Raw genomic sequence first — 17,139 nt, 5'->3', positions numbered from 1 at the left:
ATTTACAAAAATCTCAAGCTTAGCTTAATCAGTGAGTGATTTTAATAAATTAACTTGGCTTAAAGCAAATTAATTGTCCAATTAGGAATTGAGTTATAATTAAAATAAATAATGTTAAAATAAAACTCATTAAATAGCAAGCTAATTGGTAAATTAACTTCCCCGTGGGTCGCAAATTAGCTACTCCGTAGAAAGTACATGTTAAAAATCTTAGGGGACATGACAAACTAATTTGAAAATCCCAACCATGCATAACCCTACATTCTTGGGAACAAACGCATTCCCAACCCACAAGAATACATTCTTGGAAACTAACAAAAGAAAGTATTTTACAATTGTGTTCCATTTTTTAACGTAAACCCGAGATTTATATTAAGCTATACCGAAAGATCGGAGCAATGTTTTGATACAAAAAGGGCCAATAACCAAAAACTTCCGGCCCAAAAGCTATTCTTAAACCATCTACTATTCATACCAAAATATTTTCCTTTGAAAATTGTTTTCCATGGAAAAACATTTTCCATCGAGCCATAAAGACGTCAATCTTCTGAAAACAATTATGAATTACATATTTAATAGGTCAAATGGCATGAAAGAACCTTTCTTATTAACTACTTGGATCAACAAATATAACAAGAATCAAACAAATAAACAGAAATCATAACAAAAATGCTGTGAAATGAACACTATACACTATATAATTTGGACAAATTCAAGGATTTCACTTCTACAACAAATCAAGGTAAAGCTACAATATATTTTCTTGTTTCTCCTCATTAAGATCAAACAAGGGTTCACTAGGGATGATCATTGGAGGAGACCATTGATCAGGTACCATAAGAAAGTAAGTTGTCATCGCTTTCCTAAATCGCTTCTTATACTGATCTGGAGATATAACTGTTGGTTGTGCATTCTTCGGTCCACCAAGAATCCCAGAAGTCTTCACCCAAGTCTCAAGGTGTTTGTCCCATGTATATTGCCTCATGAAATCAATTATACCAACAACTAGTTCGCGTTTTTCTTCATCAATACCAACCAATAAAGAATAATCCATCACATCAACCGACTGCAGAAATAGTCACGAGACATCAATCAACAACGGCAATTAAGCTTCGAAAAAGTTAAATAAAAGAACAAGAACAGCAATTCGTGATCTTAAATTAGAAAGAGGCAAAAGATTCAAACTAGCCACTACTACACCTGGTTACTGGACAGGGTAGCCAAATGGGTATATAGGGTTTGGGTCATGTTAATAGAGTTCTTATCAGTAGGGCTCTTACTGGATAGGGCCTTTATTGGACAGGGTCAACACAATAATTTTGAAAACTAAAATAGTTATATGGATAGCTTTGTATTCACTTGTATTGGCATACGACTCCTTTTTTCTTTTTTCCTTGTTCGTTTATTGAACCGCGCACTATTGACCCGCTATTGACCCACAACCCGCTTTGACCCACCCATTAGTGACCCGCTAAATTGACCCTTTCATTTCCCGGCCTGCTTTCAGCCTGCACCGTACCTGACCCGACCCACCCAATAACCACTGCCAATAAGCAAAACAAAGCCACGCTACCATAAGCTTAGGACGGGGCAATCATGCGATTTCTGGCCCCCACCAGCATGGATAAAGTTCCAAAAATTCAAGGAATAAATTCAATCATGAGAATATAAAACAAAATCATCTCCCTAAAATGCATTCAGGTTGCAACTTCAAACAACAAATATGCTGCTCAAGATTCCCAAATACAAAGTAATATATATTCCTGGTCCTAAGCAAGAAAGAGACAATTTATTATATTAACAACAAACAATCTCAGGAAACAAGATGTGCTTAAAGATGCAAACTTACAGCTAGAAATGATGTGTCGTTCCAAACAGCTCGTTCGAGCAGCCGTTTTGCCTTGTTCCCTACAAAAATTGGAGAAGTAGGCATTGTCTCGATCAAGTTCTGGTCCAGTAAAACTTTGTTTCCACCAGTGGAATCTGGATTGTACCGTGATCTACAAGAACCTTTTAAATCATAAAGCCGTACAACATTACGCCGGAACAAAAGATTCTCCATTACCAAAACATCCATCTTGGACTCCCTCCCTCCTTTAATATGCTTGGATGTAACCTTTCAAGAAACAAAAGGAACGGAGAAAAAATGAGTTTAGAATACAAATATTCCACAAGAAAACATTGAAAACCATGGTATTTCGCATCTAGTCATGGGGGGTTTTATGTATGGTGGAAGGGGGGGAGGGGGGGTACCTAAAGAAGATGAAGAAAGGAAGCATATGAAACAGAAAGAAGGAAAATTAAACTCTTTGATCTAGCCTCTTTTGACATAAAATCAATGGTTTGTCGTTTAAAGGGAGCATGCAATTAAGACAAATGATTTATTATTTGGACATTGAACTTGGCGAATGTAGTAGAATTAACCCAAAATCCAACTCGCATGAGAAGATCAGAAGTATTCTATAACTAAATGACTCACAGAGTTTGAAAGGATGTGTGTATATAATACCTGATAAATGCCCAGAATCTTTGCCAGACAGGTGGGGCTGGAACTGTTGATAGACTCGGAGAGATATTTAAAATAAGCAGGTGCAAACTTGATAAATGACTCCAGCTCTGTCTTAGTAACTTGTTTGATTATAAATCTATCATCTAAAGACTTGGCAAAAAAAACATTGCTCTTTCCACCTTGTGCACCCCATTTCTTACAACGGCTAAGAGATCTGATGAAATCCATCTCAGAAGGGCAGGAAATTTTTCTCAATGCCTCAAATCGTTTCGCATAATAACAAGTGACAGTATATCTAACTTTTCCAAGAGGACCATTATCTTGAAAAGAAACTCTAGCATGCAAAGCTTTGGTGTAGGACAGTGGATCCAATGTGAGAGAGTTTCTGGACCCAGACATTGACAAAAAGCTTTCTTCAGAAGCCCCGAAGCTTTTCATTGACCCAGTAAATGATTCAGCTGGTGAATGAAGGGAGAGGGAACTTGCTAGACTGACGAGGGGCAAAGAAGCTGTTGAGTCATTCCAATCCTTTTTCATCTCGGGATCATCAGAAGTCTGAGTTCGATAATCTTGTGATACAAGTGCATATGCTATGATACTAGTTGGCTCATCATCATAAACAGGTATTACAGTATCATCAACACCCACAGGAAGCAGCAATCTGGCACCACTTTGGCGTTCCAATTCACGAAATGAAGAAACAAAAACTGGATTATAGTCCCCTACTGCATCAAGCTTTTGAGCACTCCATGCAGTATTTTTCCCACTTGATTGATAGATGTTCGTAAAGGGCATCTTTAACCAATTTGTAGAACTGTCCGAAAAGTCAAAACTCTTGGCCGGCAAAGCACAGCTAGTAGAACGATGAATCTCCGGCTCATCAGCGGGCTTCTCTGACCTGGGACTTGCTGCAACTGACCTGACTAAACTCGGTGGATCTACTGCATCATTCTCTGTAGGCTTGATACTACCTAAATGACTCTCACCGATCCATGCTGCATCAAGAGTATCAGATAAATTCACCACAATAGGGAATTGCCCAGCTGAAATAACTCTCCGAAATGCATTTACAGAATTAGTCGGATCTGCATCACCCGTATTGATCCCATGGAGATCTTCCTTGCACATCTTTTCATTAAATTCTTTGATGTTGAGGCCTTGGCTAAGATCTGTCCCAATCTTTCCATCTGCAATTACAGAACCGTAGCTGCCCACTTCTCTCTCTGCGTCACCCCCAGCATTTATATTAGTCTTTTCAACATCATTCGAGGTTTCCTCCATTGATTTCAGGAAGAGACTATTAGACCCACCCTGGGTTATCTTTGCATCTAAACTGGATGTATGAATCAACCGCTGATCCCAGACATAAGATTGGATTAATAAACGCCGCCTCAATCTATTAATTTCTAGAATGTCGATCCCGGCTTGGCTTTCCGCTTGCAATGTCTTTTGCAGGGACTCCTGTGAAATTCCACATTGGCAATGAATGACTAAATGATTCCCCCCAAACAAGTTGATCACAAAGTCAGGTAATGATATACATAAACAGTGACACATAGAGACAAACTGATAACATATGTATACCAGATTAAAACAGATGGCATTATTATTACTGATCGGTAAAATTTTATATTTAGTTAAAGAAAGTAAGGGAAGTTCAAAATTTATGCAATTCATTCATTCATATCCATAAATTCGCACGAAAGAAAAGAAGAAAACACGGGTTCAGTTGAATTTCAAGTATTCTGTTTTACAACCAGAAAGTCTAGAAATAGAACAGCAGAATGAGTAATTTTGATGTTCAATCCTGATCAGTTGAGTCTTCCTACATAATAGATACTCCTTTAACATACCTATAGTCCTATACGTGCATCCAAATACTATTTAATTTTTTTTATTTTTTTTTTATGTTTTATGGCTTCTTATTTCCCTATTACCTATTGGTTACTCTCTTCTTCACTTTTGTTGAATTACACTTGAAGGAAATGGAGTGGTAAACACAATTTAATTTTTTTTTTTTAAATAGTAGAATAATGTGTTGCAGGGAGAACCTCAAATTCTTCTTTTTCCTTCCTCAGCATCCTTTCTAGTTCCATGATGTGTTTTCTCAATCCACAAGCTTTTGTGTTACTTTCCAGTAATCCCGACCTCGAAAATTTATCCGAGATCTCATTAACGGCATTGCAGACTTCGGTATATAGAAGCTCTGCCCGGTCGCTTACCTGCAAAAACAACTTAAAACAATTACACAATGATAGGTAACTTAAATACAACAAGACCGTAAAACTACTAAGGATCTTCCACCTCGACTGCTTCTTTTTGGATCCACTCCAGATTAGCACAAGTAAACTCGAGGTTTGATGGTGGAAGGAAGACAGAATGAACAACAATTGGTGCATAGCGAAAGCAAGCAACCATCCGTCCACAACTGCATCAGAAAACACAGCAATATGTAACTTGAGTATCAATGCTGTCCAATCTGCTAATAATACTGTTTAAAAAAAACCTTTAAAACTTCTTTTACACCCTACAAATTCTAAATAAACTCAGGAGTGTCCCTAGTTATATACCCCAGGACTATCAAAGAAGCACTTTCAAAATTCCAATATCAAGAAAAGAGCACGCACTACAGACGGAAAAGAGAGATGGATTGAGAAGGAGATGAAGGGGGTAAACTACTTCACAGTGAATTACCTACACAATAACTATCATAAATGATAATGTTTAATGAATTACAAACCCCAATAGACATCCTCACACAACACAGCAATAAAAGCAATCAACATATAATTAGCACACTTAGAAAATAAGCTCCTCGGAAGAAGTGGGATAAGAAAATGCATCTAACATTTCTCAGAACTAGTAAATCAATGTCTTTAAAAGGGCCTAAGGTAATCAGAGCAAGTGATGTTAAAACAAGGTTTTTAACACGCAAAAGAGTGAAATTAGTTAGCAAAATAAGATTGTTGATTTCCTACTCATAGCCGCTTCATATATATGCATTCCCTTTTCTTTCTTGTTTTGGATAGGTGATAATGAATTGAATTAAAGAGGCACCAAATGGATGTCAAGTTACCAATCCCTATAGAAAAGGAGGGTTAGAAACAGAAAAAAAAAAATATCAAATCAACAAGTTACAAGTTTTCTATCCCAAAAATCTCTTTAGCCAAATATACACAGGTCCTCAATCTATGTAATCATGCATAGTCTTGTGGTCGAAATCAAGGAAAGAAAATTCATTCTCATATCGAATCTCTTGACTGCAACTGTACAATATCCTCAAAAAATAATACGAACACTTCAAATGGTAAGGCTTTCGCCTCAGAAATCTGTGGATTCTCCTTACAACTTCCAAGTACACACCAAATAATCGACGAAACTAGCTTACACTTACCTTAGTTGAGGTTCTTTTCAGGCTTACTACCTTATCAATTAACAGCTGATTAGGTTTTATATATCAACTAGTTATTGGCTCTGGCGATGCCTCGGGTCGTTGTAGGTGATTTGAAAATTAATATTTATGAAAAATTACGCAAAAAAAATATCTAAATTTTGAGATTATAATATTGCAGTATAATAGTTTGAGCAAATATTTTATTCGGATTACTTTGAAGTTTACATAATTTTGTATTTTTGTAATTGTGTTTGAATACTCCCTCTGTATTCTTTTAGGGGTTACATGTACCACTTTCGGCCGTATTTATTTAGGTGTTATATTTCTATTTTGGTAAGTTTCCTACCCCACTCCCCCATTATTTAATACATCTTCTTTTCCTATGGGGACCACTACTATAATAAACTCCTCTTCTTTGATTAAAATACTTATCCCACTATATTTTTTCTATTTGTTTATTACTTACTTCATCCCCCACTTTCTTTAGGATTATATTACATTCAACTCTCCTTTCTTAATACTTGTGTTGGTCAACATGTAACTCCTAAAAACTATGAAGGGAGTACAAATTTTAGGGGTAACCATCTTAGCAAATTATGTATTAGAGTGGTTTAATTGATAAGGTCTAAGAATGAATTTTCAATTCTCCAATTATAAGAAATTCATACACTGCAAATGGTACATTAAGCTAGAAAATCATACACGAAGTATTTTGTAGCCTACAATTTTTTATGCTTAACCGAAAAAGGAAAAAAAAAAGTTGCAATACTTTTCATAACATTAAACCCTTTTAGGTGTAGATAATTGTAAATGGAAAAAAAATAGTATTCATTTGTTAATTTGTAAAAGTGGAGCATAAAAGCTTTAAACAAGAAGTATGACTTGTATATTTGTTTAATGACATTATTATCACGAGTTGTGTCGTTGGAGTGATGGTTAGAGTTTTACTTTACAAAATATGAGGTCATGAGTTCAGGTACTGACATTAACAATTGTCCATTTTTTGCAAAGAAACATTATCTATCTATGTGTGGCGACAAGTCACTTCCCAACTAATAGTGACATGTCGCATCATGGCAATCCTTGCCATTGAGTGTTAATAATGCCTATTTATTTGTATGAGTTTGCTATTATTTATGTCGTTATTTCACAAAAAAATGTCATTGTCCGGACAGATAGACAGACAGACAGTTACTACTTACTAGTTATCTAGTACCTCCTCAAGCATTTCTTTGAACAAAAGCACTTATGAAGATTGTTTTCCACGGCCTATGGGTCTTCTGAAATCAGCCACATGGTAAGTTTAGTCTAGATAGGGCCTGCAGTACAATTAGGCCTCCAAAGTACTTGCAAACAGAAAAGTCCATTTTGGTTGATGGTTATTACTGTTATTGTTGATCTTTTGTAGCTGTTGTTTCTGCTACTTATACATTAAGTTATTTAGGTATGTAGTAATCACAATTGTAGTAGCTAACATCAAGTTCATGTCCTCAAATCAGAGCAAGCATCCTTTTCGTAAACCACACTACAGTGTTATCTTAAAGATTCTCTGTTTGTTGATCAAATTTTTTCCAACTGTCCTGACCAAAGAAAGGTAAAATGCAGCATGATCTAGACAATTTAAACAAATGGAATTGAATTCTGGAGAACTCACAAGGCCATCTATGACCTTCTCTAGCATAATCACTTTAAAGAAAAAACAAAAAAAGGCCTTATGTAGGATCAGTGATTAGATGCATACCCGTAGAATCTAAGACAATCCTTGTGAAGAGAATGGCCACAACTAGCAACTCTGCTAGCAGCTGCATGATTTGAAAAGCTGAGTTCTAAGAATTTTCCAAATGACAGTCCCCACGCTGCATCTGACATAACAACTCTTCTAGTAGCAGGAGGAAATCCATTGACTCGGGGACATCGAAGGCACCTATGCCACATAAAGATTTTTCCGTCCCTTTCCCCAGGTAATGGAAACTCAGTAAGCTTTCTCACAGAAATAGTAAGGCTCCCTTGTTGGTGGGTGTAACAATGAATATGTGCTTCTGACGGCATCTCACAAACACGGCAAAGGTAGCTCTTCAATTATACAAATACAAATAAGCACTTTTAGTCAAAGAATTAGGCAGGGGTTTGTATTTCCAGACTAGCGAAAGCAGATATTATTTAACAATTTGAAGAGCTATACCTGATCAAACAAATCATCCTGCAAAAACCGTCCTAAAGGCTTGTCAAAGGTCCGATAGTACTTGATACGGAAAAGATGTGCCCTCTCACACACGACTCCCTTCCAGACACAGCGTGTCGTTAAAGACACCAATATGCTCTGACCATCAGAAGGTGGGAGTTGAAATCCTTGCTTCAACTGTTGCACTTTCTCATTTTGTTCCCCATTGTTTGAATCCAACAGATTTGATGAATTCTTGGGATCAGGTTCAGATAATGTACTACCATCATCATCCCTCTTGAGAACACTCTGTCTAAATGGTACTGACGATCTGAACGAACTAGCAATTGCATAGTCATCATGAAGGCATTCATCTGGTTTTACAGATATGGAATGGCTTTCTGGAAATTGTTCCACACCTATTCTGCTGACGTGCTCTGAAACTCCATCTTGATCATTACAAATAGAATTAGGGACATCATATAATGATGAGCCCAAAGGGCCATCAACAGTTGATGTCACAGAATCTGAGGAAGATTCCAATTTGGTCATACAGCTTGACGCATTCCTTTCTGATGTAGAAACGGTATTTGCAGTGATAAATGACGGCACATGTGAAATCAGATGACTGTCTTCACTTGTTGGGGTAACAAGATCAGCTATAGTGGATATTGATCTACTAATGTCTAATGTTTTGTCAGGTAATGCAACAGTTATTGGGGACTTCAAAGGAAGTTCCGGCAGTGAAGCACCTTCATCAGCAAGATAAGATGTTTCTAAAGCCAAATGATATGCAGCAAAAATTCCATACTGGACAACATGTTTCACTTTTTTCAACTCATCTCCGGAAGCTCCTTTGAGCAAGATCTGAAATAAGGCAAGCAAATCCAATTGGTAAAATAAAATTGAACAAACAAGTATATAACAGCAATGGTGCAAACTGCAAAGCCTAACAACACTCTTGGGGACATGGACATTTAGATCAAGATCTGAACAAAAGAATATTCATTTCACTATTTCAGGAATTCTTCAAGATAGTTTTTTGAAATGGCTAACATATTCAGGATAATCAAGTAATTACAAAGTACTCCTCCATTCTTAAAAACGTTTCCTGTTTTCCTAATCGGGGTTCCCAAAAAACGTTTCCTGTTTCACTTTATTTTTATTTTAACCCATATAATTCTTTCCACTTTTCCAGAAATTTGTGCCAAAAGAATAATTAAAAAATAAAACATGATTGTTTTTTCTTACACACTTCCTTTTTCCCACCCAACCATCCCCACAATCCCACATCCAATTTTAGTTGTACTTTTTCATCAAACAACCATTAAATTTTGTACCTTCCCAATACAAGTACTCCCTCCATTCCTAAATGATCTTCCTGTTTCTATAAATGTCGTTCCTTTTGATGTTCTTGTTTCTATTTTTGGACATGACTTTTTACCATAAATTTCCACATCATCCCTTATTTAATTCATTCACATTTCCCCATTCACCCACCAACCCCACTTTTATGATTTTTTATTACTTTAATAAAAATATCTCCTCTCTCCTTCATTTCTTTACTACTTTCCTTCATTTATTTATTACTTTTTCTTACACCCAATCATTACTCTTACACCCAATCATTATAAGATTTCATTTTCTTATTTTCCACCCCAAACTCCAAATAGGAACATCATTTAGGAATGGAGGGAGTACACAACAACAATTGTTTTTTCTTACACACACATGCAATTTCTTAATACCCGTGTTTTCCACCAAATAGGAAACATTTTTAAGAATGGAGTACTGACTAAATTCATCATATTTCATCAAGTCCAAAATGTCATATGGATCCAAAAGATGAACCGGAAATGGACAGCTCCAATAAGATTTTATTCCTGAACATGTTACATGACCCATTGTTTTTTTGTTGTTTATTACAACTATTCCATGACTGACAGGGAGATGCACATTGCAAAAAGATTTTGAAACCGGAAAGGAAATTTCAAGAAATGGCAGATTTAGTCACTATGTTGAAAAACGAGCCCAAACTAAATATAATGTTAGGACTTAGGAGTAATAACACCAATGCCTGGTATAAATTTAATGACCCACCGTATTGTATACATTAGAAGACTAAATAAAGGTAGGTACAAAATAGAGCCCATACTTTAAAGCTTGCTAACAAATAGCAATTAAAGACAAGGTCCCTACAACAATTAAAGACAAATAAACATAAACGCAGTTTAACTAGTAAAGCTGGAGCACAATAGTCACACAAAATCTATTTACGCAAAAGACTGTTGAACTTACAGTACATCCCAAAGGTTTTGGACACTCCTCAAAAAACATCAAGGTCTTTGTCAGTTTCTTCCCACCTTGACCAGCACTTCCATGTTCCTCAAAGTACTTCTCCACATGGAAAGATTCACAATACCCCAATATCTGGGACTTAAGATGGTCAATAGAGGGAACAATTTGAGCACCAGAGCAGCGAGCAATACGCTCTAGGAGCGGCCTCTTGATATTCAATACAAGAGATATGTTTTTTTCAAGAAGATACTCTTGGGCAAATCGTGATACAGACTTCTCCACCAATAAGATATTGGGATTATGAGCACTAATTTTTGCAACAGCCATCTTCAGATGATCCATTTCCTAAATATGGGTGAAAAGTACGTTAATCAAGGAATCAAAAAACTATAAAATATGGTTAAACCATTACAAAAATTTCAAAAAAAACAATTCACACTTAACGAAGAGAATGATCCCTTAAAACGTCATGATCATAAAAGCTAATATAGAAGAAAACGAATAAACACAATCAGAACCTGCTGCAATAATGTGTCAAAGCTTGATAAGTGGGCAGAGACCCGCTGATACTCCAAAGCCCCTCCAAGGATTAAAAGGCGTGGTCTATCAAACTTTGAAGTCATACGCCGATGAGCAACATTCTTCTTACAAACAACTCCTTTGACCACCACACTAACAGAAAATAAAGCCGGAAAAATAAGTGAGGGGATATGGAGATGATATGACCTACATGCTAGCTTGTCTAAAAGGATTAACAAAACTTTTTACTTTAGCCTTCTCTGACAATTTTATATGGTCAAAAGGACTAAAAAAAGTGCAATTACATTAAAAGAAGCCTCAGGTTTTAAGCAAGTATAATGTGGCATCAGGAGAAGAAGCCTCGTTTTTTTATGTTGAAGACATTATTACAAACAAAATCTCCTAAGAAAAAGATATTTGGGAGGCCAGATATTTAACCCTTAAGTGGCAGACAGACTATTCTGGATTAGCCTGAGAAGGTCTAACTAAAGGGCACAAAATGGACAAAAACTTACAAAGTAACTAGATAAGAATATCAAAAAATGAACTAACCTGTCACTTCGTTTCCCACATGCCAGGCATTTCACTTTTACATACCCACCAGGATCCATCCCACTACCTTTAGACATGTCTGGCTTAAGAAGTGAAGCAGCCTCCCATGACAGAGAGGTGATTATGTCCAGCCAGTTTTCTTTATCGTAATCATCTTGAACAGGAAGATTTTCTACTTGCAAAAGCTGAGTTATCAGTGCTCTAAAATGCCCACCAACCACATTCCTCATAGCTTTCCGATGTTCCTCGTTTGCTTTTTCCCTCTGTTGAAGGTCACCGGCGAAGCTACTCGAAGAGCTCTGATATCCCCATTCTCCAGCCGCATCACCATCGTCCTCGTCATCAAAAAGATCGGCGTCTCTGTCATCGTCTTCATCTTCAGGCTCTGGAGGAATCCAAAGTATCCCATTGTTCTCAAAATCCAAATTTTCTATATCTGCACTCTCAATCTCATAAAGAGAAGCTTCAGATTCGTCATTATTATTGGGAATGCCTGGTTCAATCGCAGAACCCTTAATTCCTTCCAGAAACTCTGAACCAAAACCCACAGAAGACAAAGGACTAACAGCTCGTCTATCATCGCCTTCTCCATCAAAATCTCCTTTATGTGATTGATATTTATTGTCAACTTCATCAAAATTAACAGCACCATAGTACTCCCCATTTTCATTTTCCTCGTCATCACTCCTAAGAAAAAAAAGCCGCAACCAAATAGCAAATTATCAAGAGAACGTGCAAGCACGATGTGAACAAAAGTGTGATCTGATTCCGAAGAATATGGTAGGACATGACAACAGATCAGGCAAAGTCAGTAAACTAAGTGCCAGATAACATTGAATACACACAACTGACTTTATAGTTTTGGCCAGTATTACATGACCAATTGACCATGTCCGGTGAGTTTGGCACCACCTCAGAAAGATACAATCCCTTGAGTTTGGCAGGTAGCTAATTTGAAAAATACACAGGAAAGCTCCAATTTAAGATTATGTATCATATTTAAAACGAGAATTCAACTGACAATATAAGCAGCACTTTTTTCCTGAACACATACCCCCCACCCACCCCCCCCCCCCCGTTTCCAATCTTTTTTTGGTGCATTATATCTTGAATTCTTAGACTCATGAGCGTACATATTTTCATTCAAAAAACAAATTTAGATTATGAAAAAATTGGCGATTTTGCCGGCGCCAGAGATAATAACATAAATAGGAGAGAGAAAAATAATCAGCTTTTTGGATATGGTGCTGCTAGAGTAGAAGAAAGATACAAAACAGTGGAAGTGTGAGGAAAGGTAAACAGATGAAAGAGAGAGAAGAAAGAGACTGTAATTGAATCTCAATCTTAGGGAGAGGGTAGAGTGAGGTTCAGGGGGTTGAGGGGGGAGGGGGGGGGGGGGGGGGGATTTGAAACCAGAGGGTATGAGGTTTCATTGTTCCATACCATGATAACTCAACCAAATATCAGTTCCAAATATCTTGGTATAACATCCATTCCAATTCATTCCTTTGGGTCCAACCAAACACCCCCTAAGAGAATCAAATTTTAAAAAACCCTGCTTCCTGACCTTACAAGAAGAACAAACAGCCAGAAACAACTGAAAGGCATGGTAGGCATAGGAGCAAGGAAGACACTGTCCAAGGAAGGAAGCTTGGTTTACATATTTCTTGATATTTTCTTCCCCAGTTACCTATTTTAGTTGTTCATACTTTTAAGGGCTCATTCTTCCAGAACCTTTTCATTTCTGATCAATATTGGCAATGCAATTACTCAATGATAAACAGAAATGGGTATGAACAAATCATTGAGATAAGGGCATTACATGAATGCAATTATCACCAACCAATCCAACCAAGTTTTTATCAAATACTCCCGACTGTAGAACAAGGAAATGGGTCTGGGTAGGGTCTAGTAATACCCGGACTCGGACCCTAACTTTTTGATATATACCCATACCCTACCCTTACCCTATAGGGTCTAAAATTATAAGACCCTTACCCGGACCCTATGGGTCCGACAGGGTATGGGTAGGGTCTAGGGTCTTATACGGGTCCGCGTAAAACTAAAACTTTTATTTCCTTTTTTGTATGTAATTATATGTAATATGCAAAAATAATACAAGAACAACGATTAATAAGGCATTTTAAAACAAATAAATAGCTAGTCTTCAAAAATTATCCTTGTCTTTCCTTAAACACAATACATTTTAAAGTACGAAGCTCATAATTACAAAATCCCACATTCTTAACTACACAACATTAATGTTACTAAATAGGCATCCATTTAGTACTTTAGTAGTAGTTATCGTCCATATCATCATCTACTTCATCATCAAGATCCAACAAAAAAGTGAAGTACATAAAAATAACAAAATTTAAGCGGGTCTAAATATAGGGTATGGGTAGGGTATGGGTCTAAAGGGTCCGCGGGTAGGGTATGGGTAGGGTACGGGTCTGAAAAATTAAGACCCTTACCCTACCCTAAAAAAAACAGCATATGCCCATACCCTACCCTTACCCTATAGGGTCTAAAAAATAAAGATCCATACCCTAATTTTAGGGTAGGGTCTGACAGGGTCCGGGTAGGGTCCTGGACCCGCTGCCATCCCTAGATATGGTGCTGCTAGAGTAGAAGAAAGATACAAAACAGTGGAAGTGTGAGGAAAGGTAAACAGATGAAAGAGAGAGAAGAAAGAGACTGTAATTGAATCTCAATCTTAGGGAGAGGGTAGAGTGAGGTTCAGGGGGTTGAGGGGGGAGGGGGGGGGGGGGGGGATTTGAAACCAGAGGGTATGAGGTTTCATTGTTCCATACCATGATAACTCAACCAAATATCAGTTCCAAATATCTTGGTATAACATCCATTCCAATTCATTCCTTTGGGTCCAACCAAACACCCCCTAAGAGAATCAAATTTTAAAAAACCCTGCTTCCTGACCTTACAAGAAGAACAAACAGCCAGAAACAACTGAAAGGCATGGTAGGCATAGGAGCAAGGAAGACACTGTCCAAGGAAGGAAGCTTGGTTTACATATTTCTTGATATTTTCTTCCCCAGTTACCTATTTTAGTTGTTCATACTTTTAAGGGCTCATTCTTCCAGAACCTTTTCATTTCTGATCAATATTGGCAATGCAATTACTCAATGATAAACAGAAATGGGTATGAACAAATCATTGAGATAAGGGCATTACATGAATGCAATTATCACCAACCAATCCAACCAAGTTTTTATTAAATACTCTCCACTGTAGAACAAGGAAATGGCATCGTGATCTAGGAGGATCTGAAATTGATCCATCACGTAAAGTGAGTTTGACAAGCTCACTAAAATAACTGTTCTGGTAGGTATAACCTTTTACGCAGTATGATTAAGTGTAGAAATTAAAGGTCTATCTGAAAAGTTGGCCATACACCTGAGCATTTATTGTGCTCTGAAAACAATGGTGCACTTTAGAATTCAGATAACAAACATTCCCCCTTTTCCCCAATCCCAACTACACCATCACCTAAACTACAGAAAGAAAATCACAATAAAGTAAAATAAGAACATCGTGGGATGAAAATCATAGTTTAAACTTGTTCTCGATTCACGAAGGACTGCTCTGAATCGACTGATATTGCCAGTATCATCTTACATTCCAAGTATACATTTCAAGCATACTATGACAGTATGATGGGCTAGAACAGCAAAGCAAATTACGGGAAGGAAAAAAAAACCAGCACCTAATGATTCCATTAAAGAAAAAACTGTAGAGGTCCCAGAAGCAAAACAGTACCTATTTTCGCATAATCCATACCGATTAGCATTGGAAGATAGATCTCCAACATCCACATACGTATTTATGCTGATTGGATCGGATGCTCCACTGCCTTTATTACGTTGTCCTGTTTGCGAAGATTGTTCAAAACTCATAGAAGAACCATGTGTCACATGCTCGTATGGTCCAGTTGAGTAGGCCATTGAACTTACTGTAGTGCTGCTATCACCAGTAAAGCTGGTGTTAATACTCCCCAAGCTAATTGCTGAAGGAGATGGACTAAGTTCTGGACTAGAAGAAGCACCAGCAGTTTCATGATTATCTGTTACCAATCTTTGCTCCCATTGCCCAAAGCAATAGTTACAAACCCTAATTCTTTTACTGTCCTCTCGATCACTCGTGGACTCTTCCGGATGGACTGGAATTGAGTGTGCTGTACACTTCCCACAGAAAACTCGGCCACAGACCCGGCAATGGTGCCTTCTGTGAAATGTGGTGAAGAGGGTGTCACACTCATAACACACCCTACAACTCTGATCCGGCATCCAAAAATCCCTCGACACATTGGTTGGCTCGCATTTTCTAGGACTCCAAAAATTCACAATGCCCAATAATTTTTTGTCAGGGGAATCCATCGACAACGTCGAAAATATCCCCCGACCAGTCTCATAATCATATTCTCATTCTACCCAGACCCCAATAGTAGCAAGAGCTAAAATTTTATTCAATTAGTTCTACTTCCACAGTTCCAGCCAACCCAGGTTACTACAACTATATGATCAGCAATGCAATACCCAGCAACTAAAATCACCTGTAATGAAAGTTTACAAAAAGAATACATGCATGTTTGAATCATGACTAGCAATAAAACCTTTAATAAACTATAAAATTGGGAATTCGACACCTACCTTCGAGCAGAAAGAGCAAGCAATTAGCTAGAAAATCTGCAAAATCCCCAAAAAGCCAAAAAAATTACCTAAAAAGTTTAAACATAAACCCAGTTTCAGAAATATCAAAAAAGATCCAAATTAATTCACTCCACAAACTATGTAATATCAAAAAATTGAAAATTGAAATTACCCATTTCCGCAATCGCCACAAAAAACTCAAAATCAAAGCTCCCAAGTATCAATTTAAACAGAAAAATTATAAAATGCATTGAATTTCAAAACCCAAAAACAAATAAATAAATTATTACCTTATGAAATTAACAATTTTCACGAAATTTCTCACTTTTTCTTCTTCTCTTGATTGAATGAGTAATCAATTTAATTGATTAAAAAAGATCAGGAAAAGAACACCAAGTGAGTTCCGTATCAGAGAGCACCGCACAATTTAAATTTTTTGTATTTTTTTAATTTTGGATTGGTGAAAATAACATAAAATAAAGTGGGGATACTAGGAAACAAATGGTAGCCAGAAAATGTTTAATTGTATTTTTGGATAAATTTTGTGTATTTGGGAATAAATAAATAATAAAATTAGGTCGATTGGAAAAGTTAAAATAGTATTAACTGTAATCACAAGAATCATTAGAGTCCATTGGAAAAGGAAGTGTTGAGTCATCTTCATCTTTGCCGTTGTGTTTTTCGTGTTGACCAACCCGTCTATTTTTACATTTTATTGTTGCTTTTACCACGTGGCAAATCCTTATCATCTTTGCTACTCCTTTACTACAACGAAACGATTAACAGAAGTATAGTTGTTCTAAAATTCATTTTCATTTTACAATATGAATAAAACTTAATTACGAATTTATCGCCTGCGTCGGATAGAACCTTATCGTTCGAGTCGGATAAAAACGAAGTTCGTCTTTTTTTATTATTACTAGATTTTAGCCCGTGCGATGCACGGATTCTATTAAATTGTTATATTTTAAATAAAACTGCTATATATATATACCAATTAATATATTATATTAGATTAGTTTTTTATTTTTATTTTTCA

At 36.8% G+C, this 17,139-nt stretch overlaps 1 protein-coding gene across 2 annotated transcripts; it reads right to left on the bottom strand.

Annotated features, from left to right (window-relative positions):
• Positions 1 to 585: 585 nt before the first annotated feature.
• LOC110796788 (1-phosphatidylinositol-3-phosphate 5-kinase FAB1B) lies at positions 586 to 16,632 on the bottom strand. 2 transcript variants are annotated; one of them, XM_022001871.2, is made up of 13 exons: positions 16,391 to 16,632; positions 16,101 to 16,168; positions 15,211 to 16,003; positions 11,434 to 12,120; positions 10,881 to 11,034; positions 10,363 to 10,707; positions 8,086 to 8,931; positions 7,645 to 7,976; positions 4,814 to 4,937; positions 4,561 to 4,731; positions 2,510 to 3,970; positions 1,850 to 2,116; positions 586 to 1,066 (listed from the first exon to the last, which is right to left on the bottom strand). In XM_022001871.2, exons 3-13 carry the CDS (start codon positions 15,825 to 15,827, stop codon positions 749 to 751), a joined length of 5,322 nt encoding a protein of 1,773 aa, XP_021857563.2. In that variant the 5' UTR covers positions 15,828 to 16,003; positions 16,101 to 16,168; positions 16,391 to 16,632; the 3' UTR covers positions 586 to 748. The 2 variants fall into 2 exon arrangements, with proteins under 2 accessions (XP_021857563.2, XP_021857562.2); XM_022001870.2 differs by having other exon boundaries at positions 16,101 to 16,136.
• Positions 16,633 to 17,139: the final 507 nt, after the last annotated feature.

The sequence above is a fragment of the Spinacia oleracea genome, chromosome 2 (genome assembly GCF_020520425.1).
Source record: "Spinacia oleracea cultivar Varoflay chromosome 2, BTI_SOV_V1, whole genome shotgun sequence".
In the NCBI taxonomy this organism is placed as follows: Eukaryota; Viridiplantae; Streptophyta; class Magnoliopsida; order Caryophyllales; family Amaranthaceae; genus Spinacia; species Spinacia oleracea.
Note: the sequence above shows the minus strand (reverse complement) of the source record. Positions and strands in the feature narration are given on the sequence as shown.

Excerpts from the sequence above, each read along its gene's own strand:
- LOC110796788 (XM_022001871.2), bottom strand. The coding sequence starts at position 15,827 with ATGGATTCCCCTGACAAAAAATTATTGGGCATTGTGAATTTTTGGAGT. Across the intron at positions 7,977-8,085 it reads AGGATGATTTGTTTGATCAG|AGCTACCTTTGCCGTGTTTG; the intron begins GTATAGCTCTTC and ends GTATAATTGAAG. Across the intron at positions 2,117-2,509 it reads AGATTCTGGGCATTTATCAG|GTTACATCCAAGCATATTAA; the intron begins GTATTATATACA and ends GTTTCTTGAAAG.